This window comes from Alosa alosa, chromosome 9, assembly GCF_017589495.1.
Source record: "Alosa alosa isolate M-15738 ecotype Scorff River chromosome 9, AALO_Geno_1.1, whole genome shotgun sequence".
NCBI classification, from domain to species: Eukaryota; Metazoa; Chordata; class Actinopteri; order Clupeiformes; family Clupeidae; genus Alosa; species Alosa alosa.
This window is the reverse complement of record NC_063197.1, coordinates 32,436,282-32,452,998: the sequence shown is the minus strand read 5'-3', so window position 1 is coordinate 32,452,998 and position 16,717 is coordinate 32,436,282. Positions and strand designations below refer to the sequence as shown.

General features: G+C 44.3%; 1 protein-coding gene across 1 annotated transcript; it reads left to right on the top strand.

The window, feature by feature from the left end:
* The first annotated feature begins 11,119 nt into the window (after positions 1-11,119).
* On the top strand, positions 11,120-15,178 carry LOC125300795 (neurogenic locus notch homolog protein 1-like). Its single transcript, XM_048252924.1, has 6 exons — positions 11,120-11,128; positions 11,498-11,786; positions 13,270-13,392; positions 13,525-13,755; positions 14,253-14,411; positions 15,017-15,178. Exons 1-6 carry the CDS (start codon positions 11,120-11,122, stop codon positions 15,130-15,132), a joined length of 927 nt encoding a protein of 308 aa, XP_048108881.1. The 3' UTR covers positions 15,133-15,178.
* Positions 15,179-16,717: the final 1,539 nt, after the last annotated feature.

Here is a 16,717-nt window from a genome sequence, read left to right as displayed (position 1 = left end):
TTTCTGAAGGCAGATATTCCCCTTCAGAATCAGGGTCCGCGAATAGAAGACCCAACACTTCATTTCAGGTAAACTTTTTTGATGCCATTAGACGATAATCTAATGCAAATACTCGCTGACGTTGACAATATCGCTCTGACAAAGTGGCTCACACGCACACTAGCTCCGGTATTTCATGCACTGATTCAATGCGCTGTAGCTAGAAAGTTTTGTTTAAAGCGTGTCCTTTTTTCGACTCGGGGATGACGTATGACATGTCTGCCATCTAGTTAAGTGGAAGTCGAACGAAATATGACACCCTATTTGACTAAATCGGCCGTTATAGTACCGCATCTTGTCGACTATAGTCGACTGTGGCGCCTAGAGGGTTAACTAATTAGTAGGCTACAGCCCTGCAGACAAAACCAACAGCATAGCAACTAACATCCCGTCTCCTGAACTGCAGTCATAAGAAACAGACCAGTGCACTGCAGCAGAGTAGCCTACTTTTGTCCCTGTTGGCCTTCCATACACGACAGTAGCCTGACCAGCGAGACAATTTGCTGAGGATGTGGACCTAGCAAAGCTGTATCATGGCAAGGAAACCATCGCAAAGGTTCCTTATGTTAATGGTAACAGCGTAGCCTGATAAGTCTGACGATTTTCGTCAGAAAGTTTAGCAACCATATTTGCGTTGTCAGCTACACGTTAACATCATTAAGCAACTAGGATCTAACACGAGACTAGGGTGAAAGAGAAAACCCTCCAAGCCTTGGAACTTGTCTCTTCCGTTAATAAGACCGGGCGGACAACCCAAACAGTGGCAACAATTTGGCCTACCTTAGCCTACTCTCCGACGTTTACGAGCTACTAAGCTACATTAGTGGAACCCCCGAGACTTTGGTGATCATTCTCTGGTTCAACTCCAGTTGAAGCGGACGTAAGGTACTGGTCTGTGACTGCATCACATGTTAAAAGTTGTGGCGAAGTGAATGACTAGCTACCCATGCATGGATACGAAACATCGAAAATCGGCACCTAAAGGCAACAGGCAGGTGCAAAGTAAAGTGATTATAAAGGCTGATGCAGACTGGTGATTGGTCGGAAGTAATGAATGAATGAATGAGTGACGCATGCATTGAGTCTTCCTGACAGAATTTAACGCTAACGCTTCCATTTCAACTCAAAATCATCCTAAGAGTGCATTGGACCAAAGCCAAGCTGGCAAAGATATTTCCCAATATGGACCCCTCCTGTCCCCGTTGTCAAAATCAACCTGCTGACCTCTTACATATGTTCTGGTCCTGTCCACTCCTGCAAGCCTTCTGGACAGACATTTTTAATGCATACTCGGTTATGAGTAGCATTAGAATCCCCCCAAACCTCCTGGCAAGGCGTCATAGAAGGAGCAAAGGCCCCTGACATTTAGGAAGTGGATGTGTGTGTGTGTGTGTGCGCGCATACGTGTGCGCCTGTTTATGTTCATATTACTTATATTTCTGTTTCTTTCTATAGGCTAGCTGAGGGTGGGTAAATTGATTTGCATGTGTGTTTTGATATCTACAAATAAAAAAATCTATACGTATATTGATTTTTACAAATATAGATGTGCATTTGTAAATAAAATGCCATTTGTAAAACTGAAAATTTCATTTGTGAAATGTGATTCTGCATTTGTGGATCACCAGCACACACATTCTTCGCTTTCCAAAGTTACGTGTTTTTTGAAACGTTCTTCCAATGAAAGTCACACAAATCCACACATAAAAAAAAAACATATTTGTAACTTGTAAATTGGTTTTCACAATGTAGATGTGTATTTGTAAATGAAATGGCATTTCTAAAACGGAAAATTGCCTTTGTGAAATCTAATTTTGCATTTGTGGATCACCAGCACACATAGTTTTCGTTTTCGCATTTGTGGATCAGTACACGTGTTTTTGAGACAATCTTTGCGGCAGAGAAGCCACCCAGATCCACCCAGATTGTGTGGGTATCGTGGTCACTGCTGCTCTTGTATCTATCTTTAAAAGAAACAACTTCACCATTAATTTTGATATCTGAGTACCAACCAGCACAGTCTGCCTTCACCTCACCCAGGAAAAGGCTGTTTTGATAGAGTTGCTCCTCCTCATCTGCCATCTCATGCACAGGCTGCTTGGATTTGCAGACAGCAGCGAAGTGTCCTCTTCTGTGACATTTCCTGCATTCAGCCTCCTTGGGCGGGCAATCTTTCCAACTATGAAGTGGCACTCTCCCACATTTATGGCAAATCCATTACAACAAGTCTTGCTGATCCTAGCACTCACTAGCCGTCTTAAACGTTCCACATACTCGACGCACCCGACCGGTAGCGCGACAATGTGACGTCACAGAAGCGCCGTAACCATTTATATTTCGCTGGCGTGGTCACCGACACTAGTTGCAATATTCTCCTGAACAGAGGTGTCGCTGTTGTGAAAAGATTAACGCTAACTACGTTACACAGCAGAAGAAGCTGCATTAAGAAACACTAGTAGCAGAGAATGTAAACGGGCTCTGCTATTAGCTAGCCTCTGTGATGGTACTTCAGACTTTGGTTGCTACTATTCACAACTACCACCATCATTATCATCTAGTTTCCAAGGTGTGCGCACAGGTAGATAGATAGATGGATATATAGATAGATACTTTAGTCATCCCGAGGGAAATTTGTATAATTTAAACAGTTTAGTTAGCTGGCTAGCTAGCTAGCAGCTGGCTGAGTTTGTGTAATTTCCTGAAGTGGAAAGAGATTTTGTTCAGGCCTTAATAGATATCCTTTGTTTGAAAATAAATAGTTTCTATTCCTTCCCTCTTAATTCCATGTCTTGCAACTCTCGCTGGTAACTTTGTTAACTTATCCAGCAAACTATTAAAAATTCACGACTGTATCAAAACACTGCAACTCTCGCTTGCCCTCGAACTAGTCCATCTTCCTGTTTCCGCTTTGTCGCGCTCGTCTGGAAAAAAATGAGTGGTGCGCTACCTCGTGCTACCTGGCTAAAATCCTGGCGCGCCAGCAAGATCTACGTCATTTTGATGTCACGGTGTCGCGCTACCGGTCGGGTGCGTCGAGTATGTAGAAGCCCTTAAACTGACACGTAACTGTTAAAAACAGCACTCACTGATGCACTTATTCTTACTGTACTCTAATGTTTTTTAAATTGTCCTAAAATTGTTGAGAATTGCTCTAAAACTTAAACTGTTTACCATGTTGTTAGTCGCTTTGGTAAAAATGCGTCAGCCAAATGTAATGTAATGTAATGTAATGTAATGTAACATCCCTGATGTTCCAGTAGGCCTAGCATTATGTTTTGCTCTTCGTTCTGAATTCCACTCTTTCCTTGGAGCGGGCGAAAGTGCGTGCGCTTCATCACTGGCGCCGCGCATCACCACTTGCTGCTGTTTTACAGTTTTGCTTTGTCTTACTAAGCTCGTAGCTTTAGACAGAGTCAAATTTGAATCTAACTGTAGCTTTTCGGAAAGTCTGATGTCTCTTATGCCCACTACTAGGGAGGCGGACTGGTAACCTGACCCTAGCCAGATGAATGTCGTTCCGCTTAGCTCCGCCTAGCTTCACTCACATCCATCTGGGACCTCTTCCATTGAGAGTGATTTCTCCAACCAACTTTATGGTTTAGCCAATCAGGACGCAGGGCGGGAGTTTCATAGATGTGACATAAGCGTAGAAGCGACTGTGAGTCTGTTATTAGCGCCACGGGTTGGCTTCGATGTGAGTGGTTGAAGTAGCACGCCAATAGATGACGGACAAGTGGCTTATTCAATCATATGCAAGCATTTTTTGATTAGGCCCAGCCTTCTGAAGCAACACTTCAATGGATCGGTTCCAGATGGATGAGTGGAGCTAGGCGGAGCGAAATTCATCTGGCTATTGCCAGGTTAGCGGACTGGTGCTGTACATTAACAATAGATGGTGCAATCCCGGACATGTAACAGTAAAGGAGACTGTATGCTGTAAGGATGTGGAGTTATTAGCGGTTAGTCTCCGTCCGTACTACATGCGGAGGGAGTTCTCGCACGCAATTGCTGTCTGTGTTTACGTTCCACCTCGAGCTCTCCCGGATACAGCGTGTGACGTCATCCACTCCACAATCGCAAGGCTTCAAACCCAACACACTGACACCTTTTTTGTGATCTCTGGCGAGAATCACATAACACTGGATTCCACACTCACAAATTTTTACCAGTATGTTGACTGCCCTACAAGGAAAAACAGGACAATAGACCTCATGTATGCAAACGTGAGGGATGCATACAGTGCAAACCCCCTCCCCCCACTGGGAAAGTCAGACCACAACCTCATTCATCTCCAGCCAATGTACAAGCCCAAAGTACAGAGGCTACCAGTTGCCACACGCACCTTCAGGAAGTGGACACCCGAAGTGGATGAGGCTCTGAGAGACTGCATCGAGTGTACTGACTGGAGTGTGTTACAGAATGGAGAGGACTTAGAGAAGGTCACACAGTGCACAACTGACTACCTGAACTTCTGCCAGAACTGTACGCTGCTTTCCCAACAACAAGCCTTGGATAACCAGCAATGTCAAGACCCTTCTTAACAGGAAAAAGATGGCGTTCAGAGAGGGGGACATGGCAGAGCTGAGGCGCGTGCAAGGGGAACTCAAATTCAAGCTGAAGGAAGCTAAGGAGGATTACAGAAAGAAGGTGGAACAGAAGCTGCAGGAAAACAACTTGAAGGAGACATGGGACTGCATGAAGGTTATCACTGGCCTGAAGAAGAACAGCAGCTCTGTGGAGGGGGACCTGGACAGGGCAAACCAGTTGAACCACTTCTACAACAGGTTTGACTGCCCTGCTCCAGCTCCAATGGCAGTGGTCTGTCCACCGTCCTTGGACAATGAGCGTCACCCACTCCACAGCACTATTGTTAAGCGGAAGAGCCTGATCAGCTGGAGACTTCGCTCACTGCCTTGCACAACTGACAGACTGAGAAAGTCATTTGTCCCCAGGGCCATTGAACTGTTCAATGCCTCACTTAAGGGAAGAGGAGAGATAGACTTCTCTGCATAGTCTGTCTGCCTCTTCACCCCCTCCATGTTTGGTACTGTCTGTCCACTAGCCACTTTTACCACTGTCTTTATGCCTCACTGTTTGCGTGCTATATTAGCACATTAGCACATATGCATAACCCCCCCCCCCTCCATGCCACAGCCGAACTGTGGCCACACATTTTCTTAAATAGTTAAATATATAGATATATAGACTTTACTTTACTTTATTTCTGCATTGTTGCACTGTTGGACTTACTCATTTGCACTATCACCATGACCACTATCACCATTGCACTACCACCATGACACTCATTCACACAGAGCACCTTAGAGCTCCTTACCATACCTTACTATGCACAGAGAATCACAGGCTCAGTCCCTGCCTCAGTCATTGCAAGCGCCTCTGATTGATTAATCACCACTATGTGGATACTGTTTTTAGAATTGATTTAGATTAAGTGTTAGTATAAATTGTATTTTTGTAATTTGTATTTTAGTATATTTTTATATATTGTATTTTAGTATATTTAGCATATTCTTTATCTTCTACTGTCCTTATTGCTTAGTTGTGTTTTTATATTATATACTTTAATTACTCTTTCTGCTGTTAAAGAATATGTTTGTGTTGTCTGTATGCTGCTGAGACCTTGAATTTCCCCTGGGGATCAATAAAGTATCTATCTATCTATCTATCTACTATACGATCATGTATCAGTTCATCTTTGAGAGTCCCAAACTTGCAATATTCCGCCAATTTGTGGACTGCGGAAACAAAGCACTCAGCTGTTTCCCCCGGCTCTTGTTTTCGCATGTTAAACCTGGCCCTCTCGAAAATGATGTTGTGTTCGCCAATGAAATGTTTATTGAAACAGTCTTTTACTTTCTCATAGATTACCTTGTCCCCTTGTATCGCCGATGCATGTAAGATATCCTCTGCCTCATCTCTCATGGAATATATCAATGTGTTCACTTGGAATGCCTCATCCTTTTTATCCAAACCAGACACTACTCTGTACCTTTTGAATCACCTAATCCATTTGGGCCAATTTTGGATGTCTCTGCAATCAAACTTCAATGGAGGGCTAATGCGAAATGCATCAATGGCGCAAACTGCAGAGGATTGTCCCGCGCGTTCTCTCTCTTCTCTGGACATCTTGCTTGAGCTGATGCGTTAACGGTGATTTCCTTGAAAAATTGCTTATACTGACTATACTTTCATGTCGAAGGCTGAGCTGGTTTTAACATTAAACACTTCTGACACCATGTAGTAATTTGTATTTTAAATGAACACAGACAACGGCATGTCTTTAGCCTGCTGGCATATTTACTGAACTGTCTTCATGACAACACACAGATACATTTCTACGGCCCCAGGTACGGGGCATCCAGAGGGACATACTACAGGACCAAAGTAGGGTTTGAGGTTAGTAACATTCGCAGTGTCTACATTATTAGATTGGTCTTCCCATCTAACCTTGTAGTTAATAGGGCCCAATTTTCTCAGTACTACAGCTGGACCTGACCAACGGGGCGCTAGCTTGGCTGAGAATTTGTCTATGGCGCTAGACTGCGGGTGTGCCCTGACCCAGACCAAGTCTCCTACTAGGAACTGCGCAGACCTCCTGTGGGCATTGTAATACTTGGCTTGACTTTGCCTAGCCACTCCCATTCTGTGTCTAACTTCTTGGTTCAGTTGAGCTTGTCTCTCCAGTGTTGTTTACTGAGGCTGCTGAGGTGATGGTGCGATATGGATCAAGCGCTCAAGAGGTCCCTTAAGGTTTCTTCCCAAGGCTAGTTCTGCTGGTGTCCTTCCTGTTGACTCCTGCTTGGCCGTGTTGATGGCATAACGGAATTCAGACAGCCATTTTTCCCAGGTATTGTGGTGGTCAGCTACATCAGATGCGATCATTGTCTTAAAGACTCTGTTCACTCTTTCCGTCAAATTAGTCTGGGGATGGTAGCTCGTGGTCAGTTTTTGAGTGACACCCCAGGTCTTACAAAGACCTTGCAAGAGATGGCTGGTAAATTGGGGCCCACGATCAGACAACAAATATCTGGGAACACCCCATCTTGTGAAGATCTCGTCTTTGAGTATCTTGCAAAGCGAGGGAGTTTTGCTTTCCCACAAGGGAAACAGCTCCACCCATTTGGTGTAGTAATCAACAACCACAAAGAGGAATAGATGACCAGCCTTACTGCGAGGGAATGGGCCCATTAGATCCACCCCTAACATTTCCCATGTGCTCTCTACCTTAGTCTGCTGGATCAAACCAGCAGGCTTTTTATTGTCTGGTTTATACTTCTGGTATATTGCACAGCACTTGACATATTGCCACACATCATGCCAGATAGTAGGCCACCAGGCAACTTCAAGTAACCTCAATAGTGTCTTAAGTCTAGCCAAATGCGCCCCCAATGGCTTGTCATGGCTGTACTGCAAAAATGACACCTCCAAACTCTTGGGCACCACCAGCTGGTATTTCATGCCATCATTTTTGGTTGAAACACGTCTGTAAAGGACATCTCGCAGCACTTCAAAGCCAATCTGGTCAGAGTGGTCATCATGTGGATCCATCTCAGCCATCAACTTCATCGCTCCTCTGGGCATGCGCGATTTCCTCCAGAGATGATGGTAAGCCAGGATTAAAGCTGGTGTGGCATGCCAAAGCTAAGACGGCGGTTTCAGGTGTTACAGACCGGGACAAAGCTTCTGGGACAGTTGAGACAGCCTTTCCTGTATTGAACTTTAAAAGTAAATTGCTGTAGACGTAGTCCACCAGGTCAGTCTGGAGGAAGTCTTCGGGCTGTTAAAAGCCCACGTAAGAGCAGCATGGTCAGTAAACAGATCGAACTGAACCTCTAGGAAGTGCCGCCACTTTTCAACGGCCCATACGACCACCAGACACTCCTTCTCAAATACGGAGTAATTTAGCTCTGCACCTCTCAATGCTCTTGAAGCATACCCAATTACCTTCTCTCCTTATTCAGTTTGCTGTGTCAGGACAGCTCCAAACCCAACAGCACTAGCATCAGTCTGGACCTGAAATGGCAAAGACAGATCGGGCTGTGCCAGCACTGGAGCCATTTGTAGGGCTGTCTTGAGCTGATCGACACTGTCCTGACACTCCTTAGTCCAGCACCAGTCAACCCCTTTCTTCTTCAAACGCTTGAGCGGGGTTTCCAAGTCAGCAAATCGGGGAATGAACTTATAATACCACCCCACCATGCCCATAAACCGCTGCAAAGACTTCACGTCATGTGGTGTGGGGCAGTCCGAGATGGCACTGGTTTTATCGGGATCAACTGCCACGCCTTCACCCGTCACAATGTGCCCAAGAAACTTCAACTGTTGTTTGAAAAAGTGACATTTCTTGAAGTTGAGTGACAAATTGGCTGTGTGCAACTTGGAAAAGACTAAGGCAATATCTTTAAGGTGTTGGGCGGTATCAGAAGAATAGATCATTATATCATCTATGTACACAAAGCATATGTTTCCAACAGGCTCCCCCAACACCTTTTCCATCAAACGCTAGAAGGTTGCATTTTTAAGCCCAAATGGCATTACGTTGAAGTTAAATAAGCCAAAAGGTGTGGTCACGGCGGTCTTAGCTTTAGTTTTTTCATCCATTGCCACCTGCCAATAACTTAGGTCAGGTTATGTAACACTACCTGTTACACAAATGTGTGTCCATAAATAGAAAGGGATTGTTCTGTAAAATGTATATTTTGCATTATTATGTATGGTGAAGAGTGCATTAATGCAAATGAGAAATGTTTCCTTCTAACTAAATGTAGATTGGGGTCGTTTGAATATTTTTTATTTTTAGTTTATCTCCTAATTTTTGCATGGTTTGTGGCTTGTTATGTCAATAGTCAATGGTTTGCCGAATGTGCGTATTTGTAAAATGTGAATGGTCATGTGGGCAAATGACGCAGTCTTTTTATGAATGAACGAAGGAGGCCTGAGAGAGGCTACTATTGTAATCAGTGAGAGTGAACGCAGGCCACTCTGGATGGATTTCATGTAGTAAATCGCTGTTAGAGAAAACTATTGCTTGGGTCTAACAGAAGCTACAGGAGGTTTGTTTTCTTTGGATTATATGGACTACGTCCTGGAGTAACTTCGGTATCGGTGAGCCAGCTGACTGTGTCCTTTACTTATTTGTGCGAGTTGGGCCTGCGATTTTCTTTGGAAGTGGAAACTGGGAAATAGGCGAAAGCACGGTGGATCTATTATTGCTTGGAGGAGCGCAAGTTGTGCCGATTGCATTACGGAGATTTTGTTTTGGATTATTATTATTTTTGGTGCATAGACAACGTCCCTTCAAGGAGATTATTCTGTTTAACTGAAAGAAGTAAAGAAATGATTCTATTTGAAAAGAACCCATTTTTCGAGTATAACACAGCTTTTATTTTATGAAAATAAGGGTTGATTTGTTATAACTGTAACACAGGTTTCAAAAGCTATTAAGCTATATCACCTGAAACTGGTAAATCAGTGGCTTCAAAAAGGCAGACAATGGATAATATAATTTATTCACAATTCATAAAGGACATATGGCTTGTACTACCACAAACCCAAAGGTTTAAACACCCCCAACCATGCAGACAACGTGTAAACAAAAGTAAAGCGACACCATAAGAATCACGCTCATAAATCACGGCATACATATGCTTATGATTCACACCAGTTTCTCACACCAGTAGGAAATCTCGATGAGCAAACAATATACACACAGCACTGCAAACGTGAAGGCAGGTTGGGGGCAAGGAAACCCTTACGATATGGCATACAAACACAATTAAAACCGCATACTTTAAACAAATACAAGTATAAGCAACCATACAGAACATACTATTTACATATACATATTTACCCAGGCGGGAAGTGATGTTTATTGTGCGATTGTGCCATATATGAAATGCAATACGGGGGAAATGTGATGTTTGTGGTGCAATTGTTACAATACAATACGTGGTAAATCAGCTATTTCTGTGTTCATCTGATTGTGCATTAAACGTGGGTACCATAATTAGATCTCTATATAGACAACGTCCCTTCAAGGAGATTATTCTGTTCAACTTAAAGAAGTAAAGAAATTATTCTATTTAAAAGAACCCATTTTTCGAGTATAACACAGCTTTTATTTTATGAAAATAAGGGTTGATTTGTTATATTGTGTGAACCAGATGATGTTGATGTTTGGTTTTGTGAGTATTACATTTCATCCTGTGGGCTCATCTATTGAATATGAAGCTATGATTAATTGGGGAGTTTTGGGGTGTCGGTCGCATAGGCCCTACCTGCCGACTTGATTGGCCTGTGCTAGCGGTAGATCACCGCGGGATAGATCCAGCCAGGGCCATAGAGCCGCGTTGTCTACCTTGGTCGTACTGAGCCACATTCATTCCCCACGGTCTAGGTCGACTGTAGCCCACGATTAATGTTAATCTAGGCTGCTGAGGCTATTTCAGAAGTGAGAAACAGAGAAGGCGCATGGAAGATGCAGATCAAAGATTCTAGAACAGATGCTGTGTTGTCAAGGCAGCTCAAATACAATGCAATAACGAATACCAACAAACTAAACAAACAAACAAAAATGCAGTATTTTGTTCCAGTTTCCATGGGCCATGGCACACGACTTTGCATGATATGGCTTGTGTTGCGTGGGTCACGGCCAGCGCATGTATTTACCCAGTTTAGATGGCTGTGATGTGTGTGTGTGTGTGTGTGTGTGAAAAAAAGTGTGACTGAGTGATCCTCTTGTTTGTTGCTCGGGTCCGGCGCTGTCGTCTGGTGTGCCTCCTTGCCATTGTTCCTCTGGGCCAGCAGACTCCCTGCTGCTACCTCACTGTGCTGCTCGTGTGTGGGTGTGTGTGTGTGTGTGCGTGCGTGTGCACATTCTTGACTCTTGGCCACCCTCCTTGTTTGCAGCACATGTGATGGTTGTACGTGTGTGTATGTGTGTGTGTGTTTGTGTGTGTTCTGTCTTGCCTGCATTTCTGCAGACTGTAAATAATGGCCATGCAGGCGCAGGCGCAGGCTGTGGGATCGCACATGCGGACAGGAACGTCGTGAGCCTGTGATGTGTCGGGTGAGCTTTTCCTGACCCCCATGCCCACTTTGCTTTTGTCCCCCTCCACACACACACACAGGTCACGAGCAAGTGGACAGCTGCGTCTCCAACCCATGCGCCAACGGTGGCACTTGCGCAGTCAAAGTCAAAGTCAAAGTCAAAGTCAGCTTTATTGTCAATTTCTTCACATGTTCCAGACATACAAAGAGATCGAAATTACGTTTCTCACTATCCCACGGTGAAGACAAGACATATTTTACCAATTTAAGTCCACAGACAAACATAACATTCAAGTAAACAAAAAAGTAAGTAAATAAGTAAATAAGAGGGCACATATAATAATGAAAAAAAATAAGAGCAGCAAAATTTGGTTGAAATTGTGCATAGACAGTCCAGTCCAGTGGCGCGTATTTGTGCACATGCCCGTCCGGATGGGAGGGCCCGCACTGCAAGAACGACACGGACGAGTGTACTGACGCCTCTGCGTCGTCGCCAGGCTGCCACAACAAAGGGCAGTGCATAAACACGCTCGGCTCCTACCAGTGCCACTGCCCGCTGGGCTTCACCGGACGGCACTGTGAGACCCCCTACCAGCCCTGCTCGTCCACGCCGTGCCAAAACCAAGGCACCTGCCGACCCACCTCCGACTTCAACTATCAGTGCCACTGCTTGCCAGGTGAGGGCTGACGGCGAGAGTGGATGGGAAGGAGAAAGTTGGGAAGTTCTACACGTAACGCACACCAACGGATACAGAAATTATTTATTTATATAGAGAGAGAAAGAAAGAAAGAGAGAGAAAGACAATGTTATAGCCATCTGCATTGAAGGAGACACAATAACCAGACATTCAGCTAGTTGGAACAGCTGCCAGACAACTGTAACCAAAAACGCACAATAATACAAGTGAGAGACAGAGAAATAGAGAGAGAGACAAAGACAGAGAAAAAGAAACAGACAGAGAGAAATAGAAAGAGAGGGGGGAGACAATGAGCACTCTTCTAAAAATAATGCAAAAAGAGAGAGGGGAGAGAGAGAGAAAAAGAAAAGAGAGAAGAGAAAGAGAGAGAGATAGAGAGAGGATACAGGTGTGAAGCTGCTCCTGCTGCTCCTCCTCCTGTTTACCTTTTCTTAATGTCTTTATTTTAATGACCTGTTACCAGGGCTCCGAAACGGTTCAAGGAACGAAAACGAAAACCGAAAACGAACGGAATTTGACGGAATTTTACGAGGAGCGGAAACGGAAACGAAAACAAAATGGTCTTCAACTGTTCCGGAACAAAAACGTTATTCTGAAATCCACAAAACCGGTTAATAACGTTTTTTTTCGTTCTCTATATAACAGCCTAATAATTTGATTTCTGCAGTTTGAAAAAAAAAAAAACGAATAAATGGACCTTTGGTCCAAATGTGTATATTTTGTCTTGCTGTTGTAATGTAACCTATCCGTCTGCCACTTCGGATCTTAGGCCAGCTCGTAGCGTAGGCTACTGAAACTCATTTGGAAATTGTTTGTAGCCTATGCGTAATCGCCTATTTTGCCTGTCCACGCCTTGTCATTTTAAAGTCGGGATTTGAAATGTTTGCGCAATTATAGCCTATTCTATGTAGAAGAGTTAAACGGGAAATTTGAGATAGGCCTTGTCAGCAACAGACAGGTTCGTTTATAAACAGGGTTGGAATTATAGCGCAAGCCTTTGAAGATCTCCATATGGATAAAACTTAGGCTACAACCAGGTAAGGAGTTTAGCACGTATCCAGAAATATTTTTGATAAGAAATTATTTATAGGCATAGGTTAGGCCTACAGTAAGTCTGTAGGCTATGGGATGGATAGCCCATCTGAATGTGTTTGGATGCATGCCTGTGATTTATTATTTTTTTGGCATAGCTACGGTATAGGCTAAATCAAGGGGAAATAATGAGTACGCCTATTCTAAGGTAAAGTCCACAAAAATAGACTTGATAGGCCCGCCAAACACTGCCGGAACTTTAAGAACGAACAATATTTTATGCTCGAACCGGTTCAGAACCGATATGTTGGTGGCGGAACGCATGCAAGAACGAAAACGTTAAACATAGGCCTACCTGAACCGTTCGGAACGGAACATTTGAAAAATAATTTTGTTTTCAAGCCCTGCCTGTTACATGGGTTTGTGGCAGGATTCAATGGAACAAACTGCGAGATTAACATCGACGACTGCCCTTCCCATGACTGCCAGAATGGAGGAACCTGTATGGCTGGAGTCAACACCTACAACTGCCAGTGTCCACCCGAATGGACAGGTATATGAATATATCTCGGTATACTTTCTTTATTGACATCTGTCTCTCCGTGCTCAAATTTTTATTAACTCCTTAATATTTCTATGTCTTCTCTTCTCTCCCTCCTCCTCCTCCTCCTCTTCCTCGCTGCAGGTCAGTACTGCACAGACGATGTGGACGAGTGCCACCTGCAGCCCAACACCTGCCAGCACGGTGGCACATGCTGCAACACGCTGGGCAGCTACAACTGTGTGTGCGTCAACGGCTGGAGTGGCCCGGACTGCTCGGAGAACATCGACGACTGTGCCACAGCCGTCTGCATGCAGGGATCTACCTGTGTGGACCGCGTGGCGTCCTTCATCTGCATGTGCCCCCACGGCCGGACAGGTAGACTGCAGGCTCACAGCGTCACTGATTCAATGTGTCTGCACACCAGGGTCCCTAGTTTTGCGGCTTAAGGGCCGGGAACGATTACTATAAAGGCAACTGTAATTGTAATGTTAGGAGTGTCCACACTCCACAGTGACCAATAATAGTGGTTCCACTGGGTCATGTTCATGTCACGCTGTGTTTTCGCTACAATGTTGCCCTTGCGTTAGCTGTGTGTCCTTTATAGCGGTTAAACTCTGTCTGTCTCATAAATAACCGTGTTTTTTTATTACGAGTATAAAGTATATACTCTTTTGATCCCGTGAGGGAAATTTGTTTTCTGCATTTATCCCAATCCGTGAATTAGTGTGCAGCTATGATTGGCATGAACCTATGCTCTTGCCCCATAGCCAGTTGCGTTTGCACAATTTCTGACATGTTGAAATGACTCCTCGTCTGTGGGACCAGCCGCTGATACAGGTACTGACGCTGCTTGTCGCCGTGGTTTCCCTCTGGCTTGCTGTGTCACTTAACCGACGCCTGCATGAGCAGCCCCTGCCGCGATGGCTCTCAGTGTTTCACCAACCCCATCAATGGCATGTACAACTGCATGTGCCAGTCAGGGTACATGGGCAGCACCTGCTACATGGACATCGATGAGTGCAGCGTCGGTAAGAACGCACACACACACACACACACACACACACAAAGCTTTCTTATCTGAGAGTGACCACTCACTCTGATAAAGGGCAGGGATTTTTGTCCATCAACTTGCTGTGTATACTCCTCTCCGTAAAGTGACACTTAAAATAAACTAAATACTGTGTTAATACATAATCTGAATCTTCATTGTGACTTTGGTAGCTTTAGTAACACATCGGTGGTTGTATGTGTATATGAGTCTGATCTCTCGTACACTGTGTGACCCGCCTCCCTCCCTTCAGGTATAAGCCCTTGTGAGCACAATGGGCTGTGTGTATGAACACAGAGGGCTCGCTCACCTGTAACTGCTCTTCAGGATACATTGGGCCACGCTGTGAGCACCTGTCCAACCCTTTCTAGAATCCAATCTTCATCTCATCTTATCTGATGACCACTCACTCTGATAAAAGGGATTTTTGTCCATCAACTTGCTGTGTATACTCCTCTCCCGTAAAGTTACATATAATCTGAATCTTCATTGTGACTTTGGTAGCTTTAGTAACACATCGGTGGTTGTATGTGTATATGAGTCTGATCTCTCGTACACTGTGTGACCCGCCCTCCCTCCCTTCAGGTATAAGCCCTTGTGAGCACAATGGGCTGTGTATGAACACAGAGGGCTCGTTCACCTGTAACTGCGCCCAGGGATACACAGGGCCACGCTGTGAGCACCTGTCCAACCCTTTCTAGAACGATCTCATCTTCCGAGTCTAGATTGGAAAATACACATGCATCTGCATGCCAGGTGCGCGCACACACACACACACACATGCGCGCGCACACATACATGCCACACACACACACGCACGCACACACACACATACACACACACACAAATAATGCACACGTGACCGTAGCCAGCTTGATCAGTCAAACAATCAATCATTCAAGTAGAGTGGTTGTTTTTTTTTGGATGCATGGACTCACAGGACTTATTATAGTGTAGATGAGTCTTTGCCTAAAGATGACGAGTGGTTTCATTTTTTATGATGAAACACTTTGTAATGATGATGTCATTTTCATTGAATCAATCTTGAAAACTTGGACATTCTTCCATTTTATCCATTTAATATGTCGAAACTTTCCTCCACATATCAGGAGGAAACAAACAAACTGGCACATGGATTTCTATGCAAATATATATATTGACATACTCCCACCTCAAATTATTCATACTCACGTGTCACGTACAAACACATTTTCACACATTCATATTTATAGACATTTTATTTTGCCGTGTCTCACCACACTACTCGTTTTTTCTCTCTCCCTCTATCCTTCTATTTCTTCCCTCTCAGCCATTCATTAGACACACACACCCATGCACAGATAGCCTTGGCGCTACCCTTACTGTAGACACAGAGACACATTGCTCTGGTGCACTTTTTGTGTCCCAGTAGGCACTCACATATGGTTTGGCTCTTTGAGCCTTTGGTTTTGAGGTTTGAGCCTTTGCAAGAACTCTGTGAAAACACTTTCAAATGGGTTTTCGTAAAGAGAGTTACTAAAATAGAATTTGGAGTTGTATCTAATGTTATGCTTTCAGATGATTCATGCTTTGTACCCACCATGAGTGTGTTAGGTATTGAGCATGCACAAAGTATCAGTGGTTCCATGTCACGTGTTTCCCTCCACAATGAATGCTTCTGAATACTGTGGAACAGCATATTCAAAAATGTTTGTCAAGACTTCATCTTGAGGTCTTTCACCTCAAAATGACTTTCCATTAACATTGATGTTACAATACTAAGTAAATCTGAATGCCTGGACAGATTCCTGTAGGCCCTAGATGGGTGAGTCCTGGGTCATCAGCCCACCTGGGCTTACCCAAGTAGGGCCACCATGGAACCCGAGGACAAATTAGCTTGGCCCCGGCTGGGTATGCCCACTTGTCAGCCCACAACCAACCCACACGGGCCCTAGGTGGGTGTGTTACCTGGGATGGTACTGGCCAAGCAGATTCCACGGCAGCAGTTCTGCTGTGCATGCTTCTCTCGCCAACCTTGAATTGGTTTGCCAAGCCCCGGTTGAACAATACTACAGACACATTCGGGCATACACTCAGAGATCTCCAACCACCACTTCCCAATATGTATCCTATTGACCTCAGCACTCCCTCCTCTGGACTGAGACTGAATGGCAGCTTGCAAATTTCTTCCCCATTGTTACAGCTAGGTTATACTAGGTCTGTTTGTAGTTTGCAATTTGCTTTGTGCAAATTGTTTTAGAAGACTGGTCTATTTAAAAAAAAGAGAGATTCGTTTGGCTTTTATGC